The 18,924-nt window shown below is 47.2% G+C and overlaps 1 protein-coding gene across 4 annotated transcripts in view; it reads left to right on the forward strand.

Annotated features, from left to right (window-relative positions):
- Nucleotides 1-18,924, forward strand: part of TVP23A (trans-golgi network vesicle protein 23 homolog A) — a 55,957-nt gene that overhangs the window by 30,633 nt on the left and 6,400 nt on the right. For 2 of the 4 annotated variants that reach the window (XM_063618239.1, XM_055242587.2), the window contains exons 3-6: nt 13,050-13,194; nt 14,617-14,706; nt 15,307-15,435; nt 16,948-17,076. In XM_063618239.1, coding sequence (XP_063474309.1) covers nt 13,050-13,194; nt 14,617-14,706; nt 15,307-15,435; nt 16,948-17,076 — 493 coding nt within the window. The other 2 variants (XM_063618238.1, XM_055242586.2) reach the window with 2 other exon arrangements.

The raw sequence follows: 18,924 nt of genomic DNA on the forward strand, positions 1-18,924 counted from the left end.
TTGGCGATCAGAAAATCTTTGAATTTACCTATGACCCAGAAGCGCCCTCCCTGTTTGAGTTGTCTCGCCTTTCCAGACCAAACCAATGTACATCTTGCATGTATTGACTGATGCCTTTGTCTCCCTAAAACGCATAAAGCCAGGTTGTAGCCCGACAACCTTGGGCACACGTTCTCAGGACCCCATGGGGCTGTGTCATGGGTCATGGTTCTCATATTTGGCTTAGGATTAATCTCTTTAAATATTTTACAGAGTTTAACTCTGTTAGTTGAAAGCCTCCGGCATCTGATGCAAATGTTACTGTCTCATTTTATGGATGGATAATGTGAGGCTCAAAGTGAAGCGGTGTCATTGTCTGGGGTAAATACCCTGGGTTTGTCATCTTGCGCCAAGAAGATTAAGGACACGGACACATACGAGGAGTGAATTTAGGAGGGGAGGTTTAATAGGCAAAAGAAAGAGAAAGGAGAACAGCGCTCTCCCTTGTGAGAGAGAGGGGCTTCTGAAAGGGAAAAAACCAGCCCACTGCAGACTGCACCAAATTTTATAGACAGGCTTGAGGAGGCGGTATCTGATTTACGTACAGCCCACAGATTGGTTGGACCAGGGGTGACATTCACATAGCGCTCACGGAAGGCTGCCCTCCCCCACACTAATCTTATTATGCAAATGAGCTTTCCACTTGGCTGGCGCCATGTTGCCTGCCCCATGTTGCCTGCCCCTTACTGTACACGTGACTGGAAAGGAGAAGAGATGATGGAGCCGCCATTTTGAACATGCCTAGTCCCAGGTAGCCTTTTCCTATTGGCACAGTTGTTGGCATTCACCTGTGCAAGCTTCCAGCTTGCTTGTCTGCAGCTAGATTTTACAGGCTGCTCTTTGTTAGGAAAGAAAATAATTATGGGGCTGCTTTTCATTAAAATCAAAACCTTACAGAGGACTCTCATATCCTCACTATCTGCCTAAATAATTTCTTCTTAACTTCTATATCAAAAAGGGTTTAATACTTTGTCCAGGACTGCATACCCAGCAAGCATGGAGCAGGAGCGTGGGGCTGGACCCTCTGGCTTTCCCCGCACCACGCTGGCCAGGTGCAGGGAGGGTTGGGCATTTGTACTTCATAGAGGGGTGGCCTCTTTTTTTGTAGAGGAACTGGTAAGCCCAGAAGAAAGGACCTGCTTTCTGGAATTTTCTTCATGCATCTAGCTCTAATGGTCCATTACTCAATGGGGGATTTTTAGGTCTAAATTTTTTTTTTGTTTGGACCATAGCTGGGCCATCTAGGCACCCCGAATATCAGCCCCGTGAGCTTGGTTTATCCCAAAAGGCATCTGGCCTCAATGCAAAGTCAGGGCTGCTTCTGCCTATTTCTTTCTTATTCTATTTTTAGATTCAAATTTACGTAAAAGTACAGAGAACAATGAACCTGATGTTCCCATTGCCCATCCCCAGTCATCACCAGGATGTGCCTCGTTTCGTCTTCACCCCCTCCCACCCCCGCACACTCAGGTTATTTTTAAGCAAATTCTAGACATCATCACAGAGCAAAGCAAACCAAGAAGGGAAGAGAATGCCTTTCTTCAGGCCTGCCATACTGAGAAGCAGGCAGGTTTCCAGAGTCTCTGAAAGAGGACACAGAATTTAAAATGTGATGTTTCATGAGGAATTCTCATTGGAGATGGGCTTTAAAAAAAGAGTACAGTTTTCAAAGTAAAGGGTATTTTTTTTTTTTTTGAGACAAGTTCTCCCTCTGTCCCCAGGCTGGAGTGCACTGGTTTGATCATAGCTCAGTGCAGCCTCAAACTCCTGGCCTCAAGTGATCCTCCTGCCTCAGCCTCGCAAAGTGCTGAGATTACAGGCCACTGCACCTGGCCACAGGACAACTTTTAAAGACATTGTTAGATCACTGCCGAATTTAGGATGGACTCACCTTCCCCTGTGGATGGAAAATAAATCTTGGGGCCCCCATATCACTAAGCTAAAGGGAAAAGTCAAACTGGGAAATGCTTAAGGCCAACCTGCCTCCCACTCTGTTCAAAGTCACCCCCCTGCTCACTGAGATAAATGCATATCTGATTGCCTCCTTTGGAGACGCTCATCAGAAACTTAAAAGAATGCAACCATTTGTCTCTAATCTACCTATGACCTGGAAGACCCCTCCCAGCTAATTGTTTGTATTTTTAGTAGAGATGGGGTTTCATCATGCTGGTCAGGCTGGTCTCTGTTGGGGACCAGCCTCAACGCCACCCGTAGGGTACCCAAAGTCCGGTGTTGAAAAAGGAATGAGAAGGGACAGGTTAAGAGTTCATAAAGGTGGGAACCAGAGGGCCAGAGCAAATCAGAGGCTGCAAAGGGCTCAGAGTTCTGGTCTCCACACTATTTATTGAGTATAGTCACTTAGATCTGAGAAGCAGCTGTCTGGAAAGGTGTTCCTCCCTTCCAGACCCAACCAATGTTCATCTTACATAAGTTGATTGTTGTTTCCTGTCTCCCTGAAATGTACAAAACCAAGCTGTGCTCTGACCACCTTGGACACATGTCGTCAGGACCTCCTGAGTGTGCTCTCAACCTTGGGAAAATAACTTTCTAAAATAACTGAGACCTGTCCCAGATATTCAGGGTTTACACCCCCAAATCAGACCTGCTTTAGAAGTTGTGGGACGGTGATATTTGTGCCTCCTCCCAGTTTCTCTGTGTACTCTGTCTAGACAGAGCCTCATACCTATGTCCACCCACCTTTATAAATTCTGGATCTTTTTTTTTGAGATGGAATCTTGCTCTGTCACCCAGGCTGGAGTGCAGTGGTGTGATCTCGGCTCACTGCAACCTCCACCTCCCAGTTCAAGTGATTCTCGTGCCTCAGCCCTCGAGTAGCTGGGATTACAGGCTTCCGCCACCAAACCTGGCTAATTTTTGTATTTTTAATAGAGGCGGGGTTTCACCATGTTGGTCAGGCTGGTCTTGAGCTCCTGACCTCAGGTGATACACCCGCCTTGGCCTCCCAAAGTGCTGGGATTATAGGCGTGAGCCACCACGCCTGGCCTGGCTCTATTTTTTTTTTTTGAGACAGAATCTCACTTTGTCACCCAGGCTGGAGTGTAGTGGTGCAATCACAGCACACTGCAACCACTGCCTCCCGGATTCAAGGGATTCTTCTGCCTCAGTTTCCCAGGTAGCTGGGATTACAGGCGTCCACCACCACATTCAGCTAATTTTTGTATTTTAGAGATGGGGTTTCACAATGTTGGTCAGGCTGGTCTCAAATTCCTGACCTTAGGTGATCCACCTGTCTTGGCCTCCCAAAGTGCTGGGATTACAGGTGTGAGCCACCACGCCTGGCCCTGGCTCTGTTTTTAGAGCAGTTTCAGTTTTGTAGCAAAGTTTGAGGAGAAAGTTCATATAATTTTTATATACTCCCCTTCTCCCCCAATTTCTCCATTTTAAACATCTTGCATTAGTGTGGTATATGTGTTAAACTTGATGAACCAATACATTATTATTAACTAAAATCCATAGTTTAGATCAGGGTTTACTCTTGGTGTTGTACATTTTATGAGGTTTTTCTTTCTTCTTTTTTTTTTTTTTTTTGAGACAAGGTCTTGCTCTGTTGCCCAGGCTGGAATGCAGTGGTGTGATCTCGGATCACTGCAACCTCCGCCTTCCAGGCTGAAGCCATCCTCCCACCTTAGCCCTCCAAGTAGCTGAGACTGTAGGAGTGTGCCACCATGCCTGGCTAATTTTCTTTCTTTCTTTTTTTTTTCTTTTTTTGGTAGAGATGGGGTTTTACCATGTTGCCCAGGTTGATATTTTTTCTTTTATTTTGAGACAGAGTCTTGCTCTGTTGCCTAGGCGGGAGTGCAGTGGCGAGATCTCGGCTCACTGCAACCTCCACCTGCCGGGTTCAGGCAATTCTCCTTCCTCATCCTCCCAAGTAGCTGGGATTACAGGCATGCACCATCTGGCTAATGTTTGTATTTTTAGTAGAGACAGGGTTTCACCATGTTGGCCAGGCTGGTCTTGAACTCCTGGGCTCAAGCTATCTGCCCCCTAGGCCTCCCAAAGTGCTGGGATTGTAGGCAGCCATGAGCCACTATGCCTCGCCCATTCTATGAGTTTTGGCAAATGTGTAATGTCATATATCCTCCATCACAACAGCATACAGAGTAGTTTCCCAGCTCTAAAAGTCCCCTCTGCTCCACCTATTCATCCCTCCCCACCCTCTGGAACTCCTGGCAACCACTGATCTTTTTGCTGTCTCTAGAGTTTTGCCTTTTCCAGAACGTTGTATAGTGGAAGTTGTCCATACACAGCCTTTTCAGATTAACCTCTTTCACTAAGCAATATACATTTAAGGTTCCCCCATGCCTTTTTGAGGTCTGATAGTTCATTTCTTTTTAGCATCGAATAACATTCTGTTGTCTGGATGTACCACGGTTTATCCATTCTGCTATTGAAGGACGTCTTATTTGTTTCTTTGTTTTTTGAGATAGAGTCTCACTCTGTCACCCAGGCTGGAGTGCAGTGTTGCCATCTTGGCTCACTGCAACCTCTGCTTCCTGGGTTCAAGTGATTCTCATGCCTCAGCCTCTACAGCAGCCGGGACTACAGGCACACGCCACCACACCCGGCTAATTTTTTTGTATTTTTAGTAGAGATGGGTTTTCACCATTTTGGCCAGGCTGGTCTGGAACTCTTGGTCTCAAGTGATCTGCCCACCTCGGCCTCCCAAAGTGCTGCAATTACAGGTATGAGCCACCACACCTGGCCAATTGAAGGACATCTTAGTTGCTTCTGAGTTTTGGCAATTATGAATGAAGCTGCTATAAACATTTGTGTGTTGCTTTTTGTACAGATGTACGTTTTCAGCTCACTTCGGTAAACACTTGGGATTGTAGTTGCTGGATTGTATCACATGTAAAATGTTCAGAGTGACTTGCAAAGGCTGGCTTTGGTCAGCGGCTTCCAACAGGAGATTCATATGGTTCAGTGAATTTTTACACACGTGTAGTCATTAGATAAAGATACGGAACATCCCAGCATCCAGAATTCTCCCTCATATCCCTTCCCAATCACTACCCCCCTCACCCACTCCAAGAAAGAACACAACCCCTTGGGATTCTGCCAGTCAGGCAGCAACCACCCCCCAGCTTTTGAAAGCAGATTTTTTGGGGTGTGGGTTTGGGGAGCAGGTAGGAGCAGTTTGCTTCATTTTGGGTTGTTTTGAAGGGAGCCTAATGTCATCACCAAGTTGTTCCTGCTGGTCTGGAGCAGGGGTTGGCACACCCTCTGGGTATTTTGGGCTTGGTCGTCCAGCAAATGAGTGGGTGTGACTGTGTTCCAATAAAACTTGATTAACAGGTTGGGCGCAGTGGCTCACACCTGTAATTGTAGCACTTCGAGAGGCTAAGATGGGAGGATAGCTTGAGCCCAGGAATTTGTGACCAGCCTGGGCAAAATGGTGAGATCCCATCTCTACAAAAAAATTTTAAAAATTAGCCAGGTATGGTGGTGTCTGCCTGTATTCCCAGCTACTTGGAAGGCTGACATGGGAGGAGTGCTTGAGCCTCGGAGGTCGAGGCTGCAGTGAGCCTTGATCACGCCACTGCACTCCAGCCTGGGAGACAGAGTGAGACCCTGTCTTAAAAACAAACAAAACAAACAAAAACAAAAACAAAACCAACAAAACTTTATGACACAGGTGAGCAGCAACTACCTGGGGCTGGTGGCACAGGGTTAAGAAGAATTTACCAAGACAGTTATAGGTAAAGACAGGCAGATTTATTAGAGAAAGTATGGAAGTACATTTCAAAGGAGCAACGGGCAGGCCAGCAAGAGAGGAGCTGACTGCCAGGAAACAAAGGCTTGCTGGGGATTTTCTAGGATAGTGCTTGTGCTGTGTGCTGAAGAGGGCTTTGTGAAGTACTGATAATGCCAAGGTTGCAGTGAGTTCACTTGTGATTTTTTTATCAGCTGAGGGTCTGATGACAGCTGGGTGCAGGAAGGTTGTGTTATTTGGCCAGGTACGGTAGCTCACACCTATAATCCCAGCACTTTGGGAGACTGAGGCAGGTGGATCACCTGAGGTCAGGAGTTTGAGACCAGCCCGGCCAACATGGTAAAACCCTGTCTCTACTAAAAATACAAAAATTAGCGAGATGTGGTGGCATGCAACTGTAATCCCAGCTACTCAGGAGGTTGAGGCAGAATCGCTTGAACCTGGGAGGCGGAGGCTACAGTGAGCCGAGATCATACCACTGCACTCCAGCCTGGGCAACAGAAAGTGAGACTCTGTCTCAAAAAAAAAAAAAAATTCTGTTATTTGTGAAGGAGGGCTGTGTGTTCTGGACCATGAACAGAGGGAGATTTATAGCTTATCTGCCTTTTCTTTTTGCTTTCTCTCATTTCTGCCAAGCTGACTCTCCCTAATTAAGACTCCACACTTTATTTACAAAAGCAGGCTGTGGCCCTTAGGTTGTAGTTTGCTGAACCTGGGTAGAGCTGTGCTTTTTCTTTGTGAAATTCATGTCCAGGTCCCACCTGAAATCTGAATCCTTGTGTCCTGTGCACAACGTGAGACCTCCTCAGGTGGCTTTCACACACATTCCAGGTTGAGAATCTACTGTGCTTCCCTCCAGGGAGGAAGACAATGGGTGACAAGGGCCCAGAGCTGCATAAATGGATCTAGAAAGAGAGGAAAGTTGAACAGAAGCCCCCATGAGGACTCTCCCTGCCTTGACAACACTTTACTTGAGTAATCCCATTTCCCCCTTTCATCCCTGTGTGATTTTCTCACCTCTTCTTTTTTCTTTTCTTTTCTTTTTTTTTTTTTTTTTTTTTTTGAGATGGAGTCTCACTCTGTCACCCGGGCTGGAGTGCAGTGATGTGATCTTGGCTCACTGCAACCTCCACCTCCCAGGTTCAAGCAATCCTCCTGTCTCAGCCTCCTGAGCAGCTGGGACTACAGGCGTCTGCCACCATACCAGGATAATTTTTGTATTTTTAGTAGAGATGGGGTTTCATCGTGTTGGCCAGGCTGGTCTTGAACTCCTGACCTCAAGTGATCTGCCCACCTCTGCCTCCCAAAGTGCTGGGATTATAGGCGTTAGCACCCAGTCTCCTCTTCTTGAAACAATGGTTTTCTACCTGGCTGGGGTTGGGGATGTTGGATACTGCGTGGAAATAGCACCTGTTCAAGTTGAACATGATAAAGGTTCATCTGGGGGAATGTGAGGGGCCCAGGAGTCTTGGGAGATCCCTGCAAAGACAAAAAGTAGTCCCCTCAGGAGTGAGAGAAAGTCGTGGTCAGAGGGGGAATTTCACAGTTTGGCTCTTGGTGGTGGAACTGTTGTTTCGAGTGACGTGGAGGACTGAGATGGTAATGGCTGTCACCTATTTTTGAGCATGCTGTGTGTTTCAGGCACTTTATATGTACCACCCTCACCTGATGTTTTCAGTATCTTAGGAAGTGGGTCCTGTTGGCATTCCCATTTTGCAGAAGAGGAGACCGAGGGATCATAGAGTTAAGTAGCTTAGGGGAGACCACAGAGCTACTCAGAGGTTAGAGCCAGGATTGGAACGCTGGTGGTCTAGCGCCTAAGCCCATGGGTGGCAGGCCAGGTCTCACTAACATAGGCCTCCATAACAGCTGTCTCAGCACTGACTGAGTGGTGAAGTTAAATAGTAAAAGCTGAGAGAGCCAGTGCCCTTATACAAAGGCTGGAATGTGACAAAAGCCCACCCAGAGTTGTGCCGAGGCCTTTCCTGAGCCTTGAAGTATGACAAGATAACGAAGGAATTCTTAACAGGACCCATTTAGGCTTAAATAAGTTTATTGGGGGGTCTGAAGAAACTCCCCAGGCCTCCACAAACAAGTTTATTGGGGGTCTGAAGAGACTCCCCAAACCCCCATGATTTAGCAGGAGACAAGATAAGGGTAATCACCCCAGCACCTGGACCCATTTAGATTAAATTTACTGAGGCTCCAGAGGAAGGTCTTCAGGACTCAAATGTTAGTTATAGATTAAAAGAAGTTTATTTTATTTTATTCATTCATTCATTCATTCATTTGGAGATGGAGTCTCGCTCTGTCGCCCAGGCTGGAGTCCAGTGGCATGATCTTGGCTCACTGCAACCTTTGCCTCCTGGGTTCAAGCAATGCCCCTGCCTCAGCCTCCCGAGTAGCTGGAATTATAGGCGCGCACCACCACACCCGCCAATTTTTGTATTTTTAGTAGAGCTGGAGTTTTGCTGTGTTGGCCAGGCTGGTCTTGAACTCCTGACCTCAAGTGATCTGCCTGCCTCATCTTCCCAAAGTGCTGGGATTACAGGCGTGAGCCACCGCCCCCGGCCAATCACTTATTTTTGATGAATGCAAACTTACCCATGACATATAGCTCAGAAGGTATATAAGCTCTGGAAAACTTGGTAATTTTAAGTTGGCCTGGCGATATTTTCTAGGTCTTCTCCCTGTAACTGGCTACAGAAATAAAAACTTCCTCTCTCAGTTCATCTGCATCTCGTTTTTGGGCCACAAGAATATGCCGCCTGATTCTCAGTTGGTCCGGGAACACAGGCAGCTGGTGCCATGCCCACTATGCTGTTTGCCTCTCAAGGGGCAACCTCCCAGGTTGGTGCCTGGGAGGGCAGAGTTGGAGAGCAGTGGCGCTGGGAACTGGAGGTGATTGGTGGGGTGTGTGTGTGTGCTCCATGTTGCCGGGGAGCAGGAGGATGGAGGACCCAATGGCAGAGACGAGTGGACAGGACTTCAGCCATGACTTTCAAAACTCTCAACACTGGAAAACCGTTCTGAGATCACACAGTATTAACTAGAGGCACAGGCTGGGCAAACTCCAGATAGGCACTGAATGAGGATGTGGAGGATGCTGATGGAGCAACCTGCACGAAATAGGATTAAAGCAACATTTAAAAGGGCAACCGGCATCCTCTTCTACTTGCTTTGGGCTTTGAACTCTGTTTGAGTAACACCACTTTCCATTGAGTTAATCGGGGCCCAGCTAAGTGGAAGCTATCAACAACTGGAAATTTTTCTGCATTTTATTTTAGGAGAGCCACAGCCAAAAAGAAAAAAGAAAAGAAGTGGGTGGGCAGGGGATTTATTCGAATGCATTTACTTCCACATTTTACCATGGGTCATCGTACACTTGGCTCACACTCTGACATTTTTTTGAGATCTATCTATTTTGTTGTTTTGAGATGCAGTCTTGCCCTGTAGTGCAGTGGTGCGATCTCAGCTCACTGCAACCTCTACCTCCCAGGTTCAAGCCATTCTCCTGCCTCAGCCTCCCAAGTAACTGGGATTACAGGTGCCTGCCATCGGGCCTGGCTAATTTTTGTATTTTTAGTAGAGATAGGGTTTCACCATGTTGGCCAGGCTGGTCTCGAACTCCTGACCTCAAGTGATCCAGCCGCCTCAGCCTCCCAAAGTGCTGGGATTATAGGTGTGGGCCACCGCGCCCGACCCTCTATATGTTTTTACATTTGTATTGTTCTACAAAAAGGACAGATGTTTCCAGTGATTCTAACTGACTCGATTACAAGGTTCAACATAACAAATATATTTGCCGAGAATCTTAAATACCGGGTGCTTTTGGGGATATAAAAATATGTTAAACATGGTCTGTGCCCTCGAAGAACTTTCAGTTATTGAAAGAGCATTTATTTATCTCCAGGGGCAAGGGACAAAATTTTATTAAGTTAGGAAATTCTCAATAAGGTTTATAGCAAAAAGAGACACCCAAGAGTCTTACCTTCTGGAACACTCCAGGAAGTTTTTAAGTTCTATGTGATCCTGTCTAATTCTTCTTTGAGACAGAGATTTGCTCTGTTGCCCAACCTGGAGTGCAGTGGCGTCATCTCGACTCACTGCAACCTCCACCCCCCAGGTTCAAGCGATTCTCCTGCCTCAGCCTCCTGAGTAGCTGGGATTACAGGCGCCTGCCACCACAACTGGTTAATTTTTGTATTTTTAGTAGAGACAGAGTTTTGCCATGTTGGCCAGGCTGGTCTTGAATTCCTGACTTCAAGTGATCTGCCTGCCTCGGCCTCCCAAAGAACTAGGATTACAGGTGTGAGCCACCACGCCTGGTGATATTGTCTAATTCTTCTTCTTCTTTTTTTTTATTTTGAGACGGAGTCTTGCTCTGTCACCAGGCTGGAGTGCGGTAGTACGATCTCAATTCACTGCAACCTCCGCCTCTCAGGTTCAAGCAATTATCCTGCCTCAGTGTCCCGAGTAGCTGGGACTACAGGCGCCCACCACCACGCTCAGCTAATTTTTGTATTTTTAGTAGAGATGGGGTTTCACCATGTTGGCCAGGGATGGTCTCAATCTCTTGACCTTGTGATCTGCCTGCCTCAGCCTCCCAAAGTGCTGGGATTACAGACGTGAGCCACCATGCCCGACCTGATCCTGTCTAATTCTTAAATTCTGGGTGCACTTCCTGGGTTGGTTTTCATTCAGGTCACCAGGAGAGCCAACAGCCTGAGAGGCTCAGATGAGACCCATCCTGGTGAATAGTTGGTGCTTTGCCATGCAAAAAGTCACTATGAAGTCTGCTTCTGAATCCTAACATTCCCCTGGGGGTCGGAAACCCCACAGTTTTATAGGCGCCTATTGTTTGTTGACTCTGACTCCATTTCTTCTTGGGGAGAATGAGCAGGCTCTTTCCCCTGCAGTTCTGTGTGGACCTCTGTGACCACCCCATTCTGCCTCTCATTTTCCAAAGCCCACAACATTTTGTAACTCTAATCCAGAGGTTGCAAGCTCACTGCTTGCAGGCCAGTGAGAAACATAGACTGTGATATTTCAGTAAAAGAATTAGTGGCCATCATTTAAAATCAGATTTCCCATAGCAAGTCTTGATTTCTGACTTCTCATAAAAATCTTGGACCTGGCAGTACTGGGTCTGGTTTGCACAGCTGCCTGGTGCTGGGAAGAGTCCCTTTCATCCCTCCCTTTTCCTCCCCTGCCCTGAGGGGCAGGTTTCATTCTCATCCATCACTGTGTCAGAGGCGGGTGAACCAGAGTAACTCCATCTTGAAGAGGGGCTGGGTAAAATGAGGCTGAGACCTACTGGGCTGCATTCCCAGACGGTTGAGGCATTCTAAGTCACAGGATGAGATAGGAGGTCGCACAGGGTACAGGTCATAAAGACCTTGCTGATAAAACAGGTTGCAGTAAAAAAGCTGGCTAAAACCCACCAAAACCAAGATGGCCGTGAAAGTCACCTCTGGTCATCCTCACTGCTACACTCCCACCAGCGCCATGACACTGTCGATGTCATGGCAATGTCTGGAAGTTGCCCTATATGGTCTAAAAAGGGGAGGCATGAATAATCCACCCCTTGTTTAGCATATCATCAAGAAATAGCCACAAAAATGGGCAACCAGCAGCCCTTAGGACTGCTCTATCTATAGACTAGCCATTCTTTATTACTTTACTTTCCTAATAAACTTGCTTTCACTTTACTCAGTGGACTTGCCCTGAATTCTTTCTTGGGTGAGATCCAAGAACCCTCTCTTGGGGTCTGGATCTGAAACCCTTTCTGGTATAACAACTGGGCTCGTACCATTGATTTCCTGATCATAATTGAGTATCGTTCTCTACCTGTGTGCTCTATTTAAACTGGGAAACCACAGAAAGAAACCGAAACCCACAAGCGTCTTCTGTCTGGCCCACATCACCCACTGCCATCACCTGCTCTATACAATTTGGTAACCTTTCTTTTCTTGTTTTTTTATTTTATTTTTTTTATTTTTTGAGATGGAGTCTAACTTTCTCACCCAGGCTGGAGTGCAGTGGCGCGATCTTGGCTCACTGCAACCTCCACCTCCCAGGTTCTAGTGATTCTCCTGCCTCAGCCTTCCGAGTAGCTGGGGTTATAGGCGGCCGCCACCATGCCCAGCTAATTTTTGTATTTTGAGTAGAAATGGGGTTTCACCATGTTGGCCAGGCTGGTCTTGAACTCCTGACCTCAGGTGATCCGCCTGCCTTGGCCTCCCAGTGTGCTGGCATTACAGGTGTGAGCCACCGTGCCTGGCCTATATCAGAGTTACATTAAAAAAATAAAAAAAAAAGGCCGGGCGTGGTTGCTTATGCCTGTCATCCCAGCACTTTGGGAAGCCGAAGTGGACAGATCACCTGAGGTCAGGAGTTCGAGACCAGCCTGGACAACATGTTGAAATCCTGTTTCTACTCAAAATACAAAAATTAGCTGGGAGTGGTGGCAGGCTCCTGTGATCTCAGCTGCTTGGGAGGCCGAGGCAGGAGAATTGCTTGAACCCGGGAAGTGGAGGTTGCAGTGAACCGAGATCATGCCACTGCACTCCAGCCTAGGCAACAGAGCAAGACTCCATCTCAAAAAGAAAGAAAAAAAAATAAGAAAAAAAAGCAATTTACATAGGATGAGCATGTTCCCCTTGGCTCCCTCTCTTCTTTCTGGCCAGGTTTGTGTCTAAAGGCACAGTGAACAAGAACCACCTTCCCTTAGATTAAATGCCAGGATTCATGTGCCATTCACCACTGAGCAACTATGATGAGTTAGACCTGCCATTCACAGGTCACATGTTTCCCTCTGTCCAGGAACACACATTCCCTGATGACATGAGACACCTGCCCCGTGGGCTGCGTGTGAGCTTGGAGCTCATTGACCGGCGGAAAAACCCAACCTTTACCTTTAGGGAACTGGCCGTCATCTCTGCTAGGTGGGAAGGCAGTGATTGCTGTCACGTTTCACTTCAAAGATGACCGTGTTTCGAAGAGGGCAAGTGATATTTGGAGTTAAGTGGTGGGAAAGTACTGGATTCTTCGAAGGGGAGGAAAAAAAACGGTGTCAGCATGACTGTTTGGGGACTGCTGAGCTAATGATGTGTCCCCAGGGCTACAGCCTGAGTTTCTGCTTCATATGCACCAGGGAGAACATTCCATTGAGCCATGCTAATGCCCCCAGCAAAGTCTGAAGTGGTAAAGGGAGTTCAGTGACCATCCACTTGGCTCTTGGAGTGAGGGCGCCTTCTGGGTCCTTTCCTAGACACCCCTTGGCCACCTTTTTCCACCTGTTTTTCCGAGTGAGTGCCATCGTCACCTACGTGTGCTGCGACTGGTTCAGCAAGAGCTTTGTGGGCTGTTTTGTCACGGTGCTGTTCCTCCTGTCCCTGGACTTCTGGTCTGTGAAGGTGAGGCCCTTTCCTGTGATGTCACCACTCCCGAAACACGAGGCTTGTCCCCTGTGTGCGTGGGACAAAGAGGTACTTTGGTTTAGACTCCTGAGACATGCTTAAGAGTGCTGAGCAGTGTCACTTAAAAGGGGAACGGAGAAACCCTGTCTCTACTAAAAATACAAAATTAGCCGGGCACGGTGGCGCATGCCTGTAATCCCAGCTACTCCGGAGGCTGAGGCAGGAGAATCACTTGAACCCGGGAGGCGGAGGTTGTGGTAAGCTGAGATCGTGCCATTGCACTCCAGCCTGGGCAACAAGAGTGAAACTCCGTCTCAAAAAAAAAAATTAAAAAAAAAAAAAAAAGGTAAGGGGAAAAATGCATTGTTTAGCGTTTAATAAATGGCTTTTGTCAAATGTCAATTGTCATTCTTGCACATGACAACCCCATATGACTTTGCATTTTTTTGTAAAACTTATTGTATTAGTCTGTTTTCACGTTGCTGATAAAGACATACCCAAGACTGGGTAATTTATAAAGACAAAGAGGTTTAATGGACTTACAGTTCCACGTGGCTGGGGAGGCCTCATAGTCATGGTGGAAGGCGAAAGGTAAATCTTACATAGTGGCAGATGAGAGAGAATGGAAGCCAGCTGGGCGTGGTGGCTCACGCCTGTAATCGCAACACTTTGGGAGGCTGAGGCAGGAGGATCATCTAAGGTCAGGAGTTCGAGATCAGCCTGGCCAACATGGAGAAACCCCGTCTCTACTAAAAATACAAAAATTAGCCAGGCGTGGTGGCGCGTGCCTGTAATCCCAGCTACTTGGGAGGCTGAGGCAGAAGAATCACTTGAACCCAGGAGGTGGAGGTTGCAGTGAGCCGAGATTGTGCCATTGCACTCCAGCCTGGGTGACAAGAGTCAAACTCTGTCTCAGAAAAAAAAAAAAAAAAAGAGAGAGAGAGAGAGAATGAAAGCCAAGCGAGAGGGGTTTCCCTTATAAAAACCATGAGATCTTGCAGCACTTATTTGCTACCATGAGAACAGTGTGGGGGAAACTGCCCCTATGATTCAATCATCTCCCACCCGGTCTCCCCTACAACGCGTGGGAATTATGGGAGTGACAATTCAAGATGAGGTTTGGGTGGGGAGACAGCCAAACCATATCACTTGTATATGAATTAATACATATATTTAAAACATATATGATATGAACATATAAATTATATATGTTTTGTGGGGGGAGTGTATAACTTTTTAAAGTGAGCTTAGTTGAAAACTAGAAGCCTTGACATCTGAGAATCCACTACAATTCAACGCCTTTTTTCTTCCTGCTCCCAGTACAAGTCTGAAATGAATCAAGGAACTTTTATTTATCAATACAGTGAATAAGCCTCTTTGCCTGTGACCTGCTCAGAGTCCTTTGTCTGTTGTCCTCAGAATGTAACCGGAAGACTCCTGGTGGGCCTTCGATGGTGGAACCAGATAGATGAAGATGGGAAGAGCCACTGGATCTTTGAAGCCAGGAAGGTATTCTCCATGACGAGCTGAACTAACCAGAGCGGGGATAATGGGTGTGGAAAGTTTCTGTGGGTTCCTTTGGAGTTTTGTGCATATCTGATTCCTGCCCTACACAAAAGCCACCACTGCCGGTGCCCTGGTGAAACATGGGTGTGGCAAAAGTGTCTGCAAAATAGACCGGATGCGGTGGCTCACGCCTGTAATCCCAGCACTTTGGGAGGCGGAGGTGGGTGGATCACTTGAGGTCAGGAGTTTGAGACTAGCCTGGGCAACATGGTGAAACCCTGTCTCTACTAAAAATACAAAAATTAGCTGGGCATGGTGGCAAGCACCTGTATTCCGAGCTACTCCAGAGGCTGAGGCAGGAGAATCACTTGAACCCAGGAGTTGGAGGTTCCAGTGAGCCAAGATCATGCCACTGCACTCCAGCCTGGGTGACACAATGAGACTTTGTCTCAAAAACAAAACAAAACAAAACAAAACAACATCAACAATAAAAAATCCCACAACAACAAAAGCATCTGCAAAATAAAATAAATGAAAATACGAGCACACTTGTTTGCAACCATTTCCACTTGTTTTGACATTTCAATTACTTTCCTTTAACAGGTGTCTCCAAATAGCATTGCTGCCACAGAAGCTGAAGCACGAATCTTCTGGCTGGGCCTCATAATCTGCCCCATAATATGGATTGTGTTTTTTTTTAGCACCTTATTTTCCTTGAAGCTAAAGTGGCTGGTAAGGCCAGACCTTGACTTCCACATTGCTTTGATGTCTCTGCAAAACCAGTGTTTGCACCACTAGGCTTTTGTTGTTATTTGTTATTGATTGATCAATTATAACAAGTTTATTGAGATATAATACACATTCCATACAATTTACCCATTTAAAGTATACAATTAGGGGCTTGGCGTGGTGGCTCACGCCTGTAATCCCAGGCCTTTGGGAGGCCAAGGTGGAAGGATTGCTTGAGCTCAGGAATTCGAGACCAGCCTGGGCAACATAGCAAAACCCCATCTCTGCAAAAAATGCAAAAATTAGCCAGGCCTGGTGGTGTGCACGCTTGAGCCTGGGAGGCAGAGGTTGCGGTGAGCCAAGATTGTGCCACTGCACTCCAGCCTGGGCGCTAGAGTGAGACCCTGTCTCCAAAAAATAAAATAAATAAATACTAAGTGTGAAATTCAGTGGCTTCTAGTGCAGTCACAGTGTCGTGCAGCCAAAATCACCATCAATGTTAGGAAATTTTCATCACCTTAAAAAGAAGCCTTGCACCCTTTTGACATTGCTTCCCTGTGCTTCTGTTCCTCCAAGCCCTGGCACCTATTAATTTTTCTGTTTCTATGGATTTGCCTATTCTGGGCATTTCATATAAATGGACTCACACAGGCTGGCCCAGTACCTCACATCTGTAATCCCAGCACTTTGGGAGGCCGAGGCAGGTGAATCACCTGAGGTCAGGAGTTTGAGACCAGCCTGGCCAACATGGCAAAACCCTGTCTGTACTATAAACACCAAAATTAGCCAGGCGTAGTGGCACATGCCTGTAATCTCAGCTACTTGGGAGGCTGAGGCAGGAGAATCGCTTGAACCCAGGAGATAGAGGTTGCAGTGAGCCAAGATCGTGCCACTGTACTCCAGCCTGGGTGACAGAGTGAGACTCCGTCTTAAAAAGAATAGAGAAAACAAAATATCTGTAGATAGTAAAACAACAGTGTCATTTAATGAAAGTGCGGGCCCTGGAATTTGGATCCCGGCTCGACCACGCTCCAGCTGTGTGACCTTGGGCAGCTTTCGTCTTCCTGAGCCTCAGTTTCCTCTTTGTAAAATGGGATGATGACGGTGTTAACCTCTCCAGTTGTAATGATTCTGAGGTGTCCGTGGGTATTTGCGAATGCTCAGTAAATGTTGGCTGTTACTGTTCTTAGGTGCAGGCTAGAGCACTTCTACTTGGCTTGAGAGGTGCATTTCTGTAAATGCTCTTAGAAAGTGACCTTTGCGTCAGGAGATCGAGACCATCCTGACTAACACGGTGAAACCCCGTCTCTACTAAAAATACAAAAAAATTAGCTGGGCCTGGTGGCGGGAGCCTGTAGTCCCAGCTACTTGGGAGGCTGAGGCAGGAGAATGGCGTGAACCTGGGAGGCGGAGCTTGCAGTGAGCCGAGATGGCGCCTCTGCACTCCAGCCTGGGCTACAGAGCGAGACTCTGTCTCAAAAAACAGTGACCTTTGCTTTCTTTGTCTGAATGCAGGCTCTGGTGGTTGCTGGGATCTCTCTCCAAGCTGCAAACCTGTATGGCTACATCCTTTGTAAGATGGGAGGCAACAGTGACATTAGCAAGGTCACAGCCAGTTTCCTGTCCCAGACAGTGTTCCAGACGGTGAGTAACTGAGGTCTGACTCCTGGACCACTCCTCTCCAGGTAGTCAAAGTCAAGGTGGCCTCTTGGCAACTGCGGTTTGTAATGTAACATATCAGCCAGGCTGCCATTGTTTTATTGTTTATTTTTTGGGAGACAGGATCTCGCTCTGTCACCCAGGCTGGAGTGCAGTGGTGTGATCGCGGCCTATTGCAACCTCCATCTCCTGGGCTCAAGCGATCCTCCCACCTCAGCCTCCGGCGCAGTTGGGACTACAGGTGTGTACCACCATGCCTGGCCTTTTTTTTTTTTTGTATAGACGAAGTTTTGCCATGTTGCCCACGCTGGTCTAGAACTCCCGAGCTCAAGCAGCCCGCCTGCCTTGGCCTCCCAAAGTGCTGGGATTACAGCCATGAGCCACTGTGCCTGGCAGTTTTGCTGTTTAATTGTAAGATTTACATAAAATGTACCATTTTAACCATTTTAAAATGTATAGTTCTGTGGCATTAAGTATAACCACTTTGTTGTGCAACCTTCACCCCACCCAGCTCCAGAACTGCTTTCATCTTGCAAAACTTAAGCTCAGTACCCGTAAAACATTAACTCCCCCTCCTCCTCGCCTCCTGGACCTAGCAACCAGCATTCTGCTTTCTGTATCTATTGGTTTGACAGCCCTAGGGACTTCCTATAAGTGCAATTATAGTTTTTGTCCTTTTGTGACTGCCATTGTTAGTTTTCAGTGATTTTTAAAACTATAGAATTAAGGAAAGAGTCACAAATGGTTTTTCAATTTTTTATTTTTTGTTTTTTTTTTGAGATGGGAGTCTCACTCTGCTCCCAGGCTGGAGCACAATGGCGTGTCTCGGCTCACTGCAACCTCCGGCTCCTGGGTTCAAGTGATTCTCCTGCCTCAGCCTCCCGAGTAGCTGGGGTTACAGGTGCATAACACCATGCCTGGCTAATTTTTGTATTTATAGTAGAGACGGGGTCTGGCCATGTTGACCAGACTGGTCTCGAATTCCTGGCCTCAAGTGATCTGCCTGCCTTGGCCTCCCAAAGTGCTGGGATTACAGGCGTGAGCCACCATGCCCGGCTTGTTTTTTTTTTTTTTTTTTTTTAACTTAATAGATATTTCTAAAAGTGAGAGACAGAAGTCTTTGAAATTTGACCAGGTTCATCCTGAAATGGGTTGAACCGTCTTAAATTTGAACAGCGCTGCTTTATGCCAAGACATCAAGCAACCAATTCCACAGGTTTTCTGTACTTTGTGGGTTTTCTCTGGCCTTCCATCAGCAGGATTGCCCTACTCGCGTGTAAGGACAGAAAACCATGGTTGACTTTTCCCCTTGCAGGCCTGCCCAGGTGACTTTCAGAAGCCTGGCCTCAAGGGGCTGGAGATTCACCAGCATTAGGTGCGAAATGGATCATGGCACCCATGTAGAGGAGCTGGGGAATTCTGAAAAATGCAGCTCTTGGGGCACAGGGGCCCGGGGTCTGGGTGGGCTTCCCCTGTTCCCTGGGGTGGCCAGGTACGTGACCAGGCAGGAAGCAGACTGGGCAATGGGCCTGCCCTGGGCTGTGCAGCCACATTGCTCTTGGGGTGAGGAGCTGGGGGCGGGGGCGGGGGGCGAAGTCACACCTTCCTCACACTGAACATGTGCAAATCTGACCATATGTGCGGTCCTAGGGAAGGGCGGGGAGGGAAAAGAGACAAGGGAGGGAAAGAACAAGGGGATTTGTTCTTGTTTCCCACCCACCCACTTTTATGCCCCAGAGTGGAGGGAAAACAGGAATTTACTCTTCTCCCATGTGGTCTCAGATCCTGTGTGTCTCAAACAGAGCAAACACCTCATGGCAGTGAGGATGATCG

This window comes from Symphalangus syndactylus, chromosome 14, assembly GCF_028878055.3.
Source record: "Symphalangus syndactylus isolate Jambi chromosome 14, NHGRI_mSymSyn1-v2.1_pri, whole genome shotgun sequence".
NCBI lineage: Eukaryota > Metazoa > Chordata > Mammalia > Primates > Hylobatidae > Symphalangus > Symphalangus syndactylus.